General features: G+C 32.7%; 1 protein-coding gene across 1 annotated transcript in view; it reads right to left on the minus strand.

The window, feature by feature from the left end:
* LOC106472724 (vacuolar protein sorting-associated protein 18 homolog) overlaps positions 1-7,754 on the minus strand; it is a 52,520-nt gene extending 44,766 nt beyond the window's left edge. Inside the window, exons 1-4 of the mRNA XM_022401265.1 lie at positions 7,747-7,754; positions 6,389-6,548; positions 2,906-3,037; positions 2,374-2,455 (exon numbers count right to left, since the gene is read on the minus strand). Coding sequence (XP_022256973.1) covers positions 2,374-2,455; positions 2,906-3,037; positions 6,389-6,548; positions 7,747-7,754 — 382 coding nt within the window. The remainder of the gene's footprint in view (positions 1-2,373; positions 2,456-2,905; positions 3,038-6,388; positions 6,549-7,746) is intronic.
* Positions 7,755-7,847: the final 93 nt, after the last annotated feature.

Raw genomic sequence — 7,847 nt, forward strand, 5'->3', positions numbered from 1 at the left:
AAAAATTGGGGTCCAATTCCAACAATGGGATAAGAGACTCCAAATGCTTTGAGGCTACATAATAGAAGTGAGAACAATAATTAGCGAAAGCAAAATCGTACATAAGTACATGAGGGTCGAGGCATACTGACCCCCAAATGCAGTTGCTCTCTCAAAACGACTCACATGAATCTGAATATCTGGGGAAGAAGGAAACATTAAATACTGACCCAAAGACTCGTCCCCAAGAAGGGCAAGGGTGAAACCATAGGAAACAGGAGATAAGGACAGAATATAAAATACCTGATTAATCAAGTCCACAAAACATGAAGGAGGCCCGACCAATTCTCCCAAAATGACATGCAACTGAGAGGGACATTCAGGAGGAGAGAAAAGGCTGTCCAAATCTGCCTCTTTCCAATCAATCAAACCATGAGCAGGTATGATAAGACAATCCTCAGTTTGTTCTGAATGATACATGAAATGACCACTTCCTGATGCACCATAGCCATCACTTCATTTTCCAACAAACTTGGTTCTGACCCTGGGTCTGTGGTCTAGAAATCTGCAGCAGAAGTAGTGACCATCTGAAACTGCCAAACTTTTGGAAATGAAGCAGGAGAGAAGAAAGAAAAGAAAAAATATATGTCATAACTCTCCACCAGAATTAATAAAATGTTAAATAACAAATATAAATGATTTAGAAAAGAAGTTGAAAGGCCTGACAGACAAGACAATATAAACTTTTGTGTGAGTCAATCAAACCATGAACAAAAAACGTCTGTACAAAAAGATTGCCAATCGAGAAGTGATTAACAGCTGCAACATTAGAGAGGGTGCTAGTTATGATAGGGGTAGTGTTGCATTCCTATTGGTGGAGGGTTGCTGTATAATCATGTTAGTATGCAGATATCTCATGTTAACATACATGAGGGTAAGTGGGAGAATCAAGGCTAGTGGTGATCAAAATGTTGTACTGACAGAGAGCAGTATAAGTCAAGAAAAGCTTTTTGTGAGAGGAGGTAAGATAGCATATTGGAAATAAAGTTTTTTGGGGTAAAACTTTATATTTTATTTCTTATTTTCTTCAACCTAACACTAACTTTAGAGAAATCGTAGCCATACAGTAAAATGAAAAGTTCAAAATTTTAAATAAAATATTAATACCATTTTTTCCTCTTCACTGACTGCAGTATTGATTAGAAAGTTACAAGTTACTTATCTTAACAGTTTCATCTGTTAACCTTTTACATATCTATTTAATTTAAATTTTATTACTGTACTTTGTATCACTGGGACAGTAATCCTTGTGTTTAAAGCAATAAGTCACAGTGGGAATCTATTAGTTGATTACTTAGAGTTAACATAAACAGTATATGACCTAGTGTGATATATAACACCAGCACAAAAACTACACTCATATTAGTTTCATTTTCCTGAAGTTTTGTTTGGCTAGACTTATAAGCTTCTAATTTTTAAAGTTTTATTACTCTGTTATAATACTTAAAAAGCAATAATTTCTACTGCTCACCACATACTTAAGCTGCTTCCACTTGAGTAAAAATATCTAACTTTCTCCATTAAACCTCATTGTGAGCCTTCATAAGTTTGGGTGTCCAAAAAAAAATTAATGGAGTTTTCAAGTATGCATTTTAGAACACAAAATATATCAGGCACTGGAACAGAATGTCATAAAACTACTATGATTTATCTAACTTTCTAAACAATCAACAAAGCTGATTAACACAGACCAAGCAATTCCAATCAAGTGAAAGATAATTGCAAGAACACTGAACACAGAATTGTAAAATATACATGTAGAGGAGAATTTACTTTTTCTATTGGTTGTATACATGTTGTCTATCATCCATGTAAAGTTAATTAGCAAACAATCTTGAAAGTTCACTTGATGAATTTGACAAATATATACTAATATCTCACCAAATAAGGAAGGTAGGATATTCAAATTTTAGGTTATTGCTTTTAATTATGTTTAGTTTGTATTTCCAAATAGTTGGAAACTTTAGCAGCCTATTTTAGAAGTTGGAAAATTCTAAAGTGGAGAACAGGAGCTCAGACACAACATATGACACAGAAAAATGAATTTTTTATATTCTCTTTGAACTTAGTAAGTTAAAACTTAGATAATATAAAAACTTAAATTATAAACTACATTTCCATGCCAAGTTTAGTGACATACACTGATAAAAAAAGTTTAAATGTAATAATGTAAAAGGTCATGACATGTGCTTTTTGACCCGGGTGGATGGAAAGAACTATAGTAAGAGACCAAGCTTTTTCTTTTAGTAAAGCAATATTAAGCTGACTACTAAAGATAAAACAGACTGGTATTATTGTTCATCATAAAGAAGAACATACTTAAAAGCAACAGACCTATTTTCAACCACAATTTTTTTCTCAATTCTTCATTGTCTTCTGGTCTATCAGCATTCTTCTTAGCTAACTGTACATCAAACTGAAAAACACAAAATAAACCATACATTATATTATAATACTGTGTATTTGATTAAGACAACAACTTCCAGAATGTTTAAATATGACATAAAATCTTCAAGGCTAGTTGAAGATAATGCCAGTGCTTTCATATTCCAATTTAATTCTGACAAATGGAATATAATCTTACAAAAGAACATCAAAGGCCATGTCTCTTATGGGCAGTCACAACTGATGTTTAGCAAAAACACATTTTGTTTTTATTTTAATATATAGTATTGCAGTCATAACAGTGGCTTTAACCAACATTTACACTGTAAATTTTCTTACATTTTATAAAGTTTAATAAAGAGATGTGTATGTAAACAAAATATATTACTTATTCAGTGCTTCAATTCACCTTCAGGATAGTTTCCATGTGCATCTAAAAGTAAAATTTTTATTTAACTTATTCACTACACATATAACTTACTTTCAGAGCCAAGTCAACAGCTTCCTCATACAAACCCATTGTTGTATAGATGTGAACACAAGCTTCACTTTCCTCAACTTCTGAGCACAATCGAAGAGCATATTTCAAATCATAAGAGACCATGCTTTCTTCCTTATTGAGAAAAAATCACATCCTTATGTAGTACATTTTTAAAAGTAACTACTACTCTTCTTACCTTGTTAAAAACAAACACAAATCTTTCTTCTTTCACTTTTATTTTAGAAATTGTACAAGAGACATAAAATATAACTCTTGCAGGTACAAAATAAATATGTAGAGTTTATACACAATCACATATTCTTATATAATAAAACAAACAAGAATGACTGGATGGATCCAATTATGGAAGACTGTTTTTTTCAAAATGTAAGCAGCAGTAATACCAGGAAACTAAGTCCATTTGACATTTGACCTCTGATGCCACAGAGAAGAAATCTAGTTGATCCCAAGATAGCAACCTCCAGTGATGCAGTCATACTGAATGATATCATAAATTATTAAGATTTTGCATCTTTTCTAACATTATCAATAATAATTTTATTTCTCAACATCCTTATGTTTAAAAACATCCTGTAAGACATTTCATTATCAATTACCATGAACAAATGGATGGTAATTTTATCATATAATTAAGTAATCACTATTAATAATATTAAAACAAATTCCCACTAAGATCACAAATAACCTAATATCCTTATTGTATTCTCTAACATTATAATCAGTCCCAACACAACTTACCATTAGCAGTTATGGTCAGACAAGCCACAATAGAGTTTAGGAATAGCCCTCTGCTGTCATAATGCTCTCAGGCAATGGAAAAAGTCTTGACATGCTTGAAAAATCAGCACCCTGAGTTAATAACTTTTTACCTCTCTGGCACTAACAAGCCCTGACCTGCTTGATGATTGAACAACTCATTGAATGGTCCTGCTTGACTCCTCCAATGAGTTTAGTTTTAAAGCCATGTTGCCATTTTAAAGCATCATCCTTTAGTATGTTCATCTACCTTTTGTTTTGTTTAGGTCAGTTCAAAAGCACAGAATTTATGGGTAAACAGTGGTCACCAAAGTAAAGACAAACTGATCACACAATGATTTTAAAAGGCCATTTTCCAAGCCTGGGACTCCACATCTAAAGGTTACCAGGCTTGTGTTTGTACCAGAGACATATGGACCTCTCATATATATATATATACAGTTTGATTTGTAATAAATGTTTTTGAGTTACCAATGCCATACACATAATTAATCTAGTAATTTTAGGAATCATTCATATGTATTTCTTTTTTTATTCTATTCACTTCTTAATGAATGCATTATTATTAACTGAATTTTCTCACTAGCAAATGCTCTCATTTTTCATAGCTTCTGCTTCATCATCTTCATTTAGTTTATCTCATGAATTTGTGAATAGAGTTATATCTCAGTTGTTGATAGAATATTAATCTTTTCAGATATTCTTCTCTAAATGTTTTTTCAATAATTGGCAAAAAATTCTTCACATAGCAACCATTTAGTTTCTCAGAATGCATTTCCTTCAGATACTAATTTCTCAATTTTTCTCCTTGTTTATCTTCCAATATCATCAGCTAGAGTACGTAAATTCATCTCAATCCAGAGACTGTCCACTGTAGGACACCCTTTGTCTCTGTTAGTTACTTTTGAATTACATTTCTTTTTTTGAGTGTTCATCTTCGTAAAAACTATTATGTTCTTTGGCAAAGTTGATGAAAAATATATCTTTTTTTTTTAATGGTACCATTTTCTTCTGATTATTATCCTCATTGATGTTTCTTTCTCCTCTTCCATTACATGTATCATTTTTCAAGCATGTACAAAGTACTCAACTCAAAAATTGAATTGTGAAAGTGTGAAAAAGTGATGTTAATCAGAGGGAAATGGTACCACAAAAAAAAAAACATATCTTTAGTAAGGTTGATGCTTCTGGTCAAAAGTAATCAATGGAGATTCCACCGATGTATCTGACTAATCTGACTGTAATTTTCATATTCAAGAACTTTTAACTGGTCATCTGGTTCATAAAGAAGGTTAAGACTATCATCTTCAGGTCATCATCCAATTCACAAATATCCAGTTGGTTATCTAACTCTTCATGTGAAACCTGATTAGGCTCTGGAATTTCTATATGATTAATTGTTTCTTCAAGTGTGATCTGATTACTGATTGCATTATGTTTAGTACATTCTACATGATAGTCCAACTCCTTAAATGCAATCTGGTTGTCATCATTAGGTTTAGGAACTTCTCTGTGATTTCCTAATTCTTCAAATGGGATCTGGTGGTAAATATTAACCTATGAGTCTTCCAGTGCAATATAGCTGTTGTCACCAAGTCTAGGAAGAAGAGTCCATTTGTTCTGTCACATCATCACTTATAGAGAATTTTTCTAAATTTTCCAAGTAATACTTCCCATAAATGTTTTTACTCTCAAAACATAAAATGTACTACAAAAGTAAATAATGAAGACAAAGACGTTTCAAAAGAAAAGAAAAGTCACTGATATAATATATATTTACAGGTCCTAAAGGATGATATTGGAACAGAAGCAAACTGGTATCTAAAACAAGTGCACTGCATGACACTAAACAGTTAGTAAATGAACAATTTTCATGAAGTATAAGAAAATAGATTAGAATAGAATAACTAAAAAGATTAACATTCAAGCAACAACTTAGACATGATATATGATAAACCACATAAAAATTAACAAATGAAGATGATGACCTGGAGGCTGTTCAAGCAGCTGTGATAACATTTACCACAAAGAAAAATTGATTAATGATGAAGTACTCATTAAGTAATAAATGAAATAATAATACAAATACTTATAAGAGACTCCTAAAAATATTATGTAAATCATGTTTGTATACCATAGGCAATTTATCAAAAAAACTACACAAGAGAAAATGTTTTTTGTGCACTATAAATGTTGCTCACACTTGTCTGGCAATTTATTTTTCTGTACTTTGTGAATCATAGTCTGTTCCAAAGCAACTGTTTCTAAAGTTAAACAAAACAAAACCTGTATGACCATATGAAATGATGATAGTGAGCTGGTTCAGAACTTGTTATAATGCTTCAGGATAGCAGTAAGGATGATAAGCTATTTGTTGATCCAAGTGTGATCTTTCTTCTTCTTATTATTATTTACAGTCAGAAATGTTAAGTATTATTAACAATTTATGATATCATCTGATGTGGATGCATCTATTGAAGAAATTGTATCCACCAGAGGCTCCTAATTGGTCTAGTCTCCGGGGTATATTACTAATGGTAATCAAGTTTAATCTTTTTTTTAAATACTAAAAAATTTTTAATGAGATAAAAAAACGTGTACACAAATTTGCATATAAAGCATTCAATGAAATTTATATGACAGTCTAAAACTTTAGCTTTTAAATTTGTTACGGAAAAATTATTAGATTGTTTTTGCAAGTGTTACCTGTCCTTGTAAAATGAGATAGTCCATTAACTTATCCTTCTGAAGACGAGCATATAATGCCAACAAGTAGTTATGAATAGCTTGATCTCTGTTTTGTAGTTCGTTGATACAAAATTCTAAGTAACGAATGGCTTCACTACCCTGAAAATGAGAAAGAAACCTGTGAAAAAAATCGTTTTCTCATATGATTTTTAATTAAGAATCAATATTAGGCTAAATCTGATACAATTTGTAGACAATTCATCTTGTAACAACTTCATTATAAGGGTTCTGAGTACATTCAATTTGTGTATAAAGATGCTGTGAGTGCATGGGGATGGGTCACCCCTATAAACCAAGTACAGATACACAGTATAATTAACTCACCAGACAAAAATCTTGGGTGTCACAATAGGCCATGAAAAAACAGATTTTTGAATTGAAATACATTAGCTACCATAAGAAAAACATATTTATAAATATCTTCTTACCTTCCATTTCTTGTGTTTCTTCGGCTCATCAAAATATCTAGCAGTGTAAGTACTGACAAGTAGCATACTGTGGGCTTCAACAAGTGACAGAGGATGGGCTACCTCCCTAAAAAGCTGTATATTGTGTGTTAAGAATACTGAAAGTTGCTGTAAGAACCTCAGGTCAGACAACCCTCTCACCAACCACACTGCAAGAGGTACAAGAGGCTTTATGATGAGGATGGCATGTCAGTGATGGCACACAATATCTACCATATGTTCCTCTCATCCTTTATCCACAATGGCAATAGTTCAGTAGATGTTTTACATGTCACTGAACATGCTTGCCTCAGTCATAAAGGGCAGGAGTAGGCTCTATTCCTAGAAACAAGGTATGCTGAGCTAACAGAAAACTTTTTGATAAAAGATAACCAGGCTTCATTGTGTCCACACCTGTTCAGTTCATTTTTGTAGCTTCATCGATTGTGATTACAGAATTGGCCTCATGGACATTATATATTATTTCTGTTTTCATCACCAGGTGGAACTCTTCATCAGAGATTCTGTTGTCACACAAGGCCTTGGTCTGCAGTGGTATTAAGCTTAGCTTTTGCCAGGGTCCAGACTTCCTCATGGTTTTTTTGCCTTGAGGTTCAGATGGAAGCTGATGTATTTCCCAGATATCCTTTCTAGGTCACAGTCAAATGTTAGAGTTTCAAAATCCACTAACAGGGGCATGTAATCAGCAGATTGATTCCAACCATGTTGGAGCCAAAGCTAGCAGCAATAAGGGTTATGTCTGATTGACAGCCCCATGGTACTTCTTCTAAAGTGTATCTTGAATGTGTCATTCACCCTCGAGCTGCCTTTGAAGCTCAACAATTTAATGGAGTCAAAAGTTTTCCATACCTGGGCATGCTTTAGGCATGTGAGTTAATGCAGGGTATAACCCAGCAGTATTAGTTTGCATTGCGGGTAGAACAATCAATATTATGTGTATTGAAATAACA

The sequence above is a fragment of the Limulus polyphemus genome, unplaced genomic scaffold (genome assembly GCF_000517525.1).
Source record: "Limulus polyphemus unplaced genomic scaffold, Limulus_polyphemus-2.1.2 Scaffold5552, whole genome shotgun sequence".
Lineage (NCBI taxonomy): Eukaryota > Metazoa > Arthropoda > Merostomata > Xiphosura > Limulidae > Limulus > Limulus polyphemus.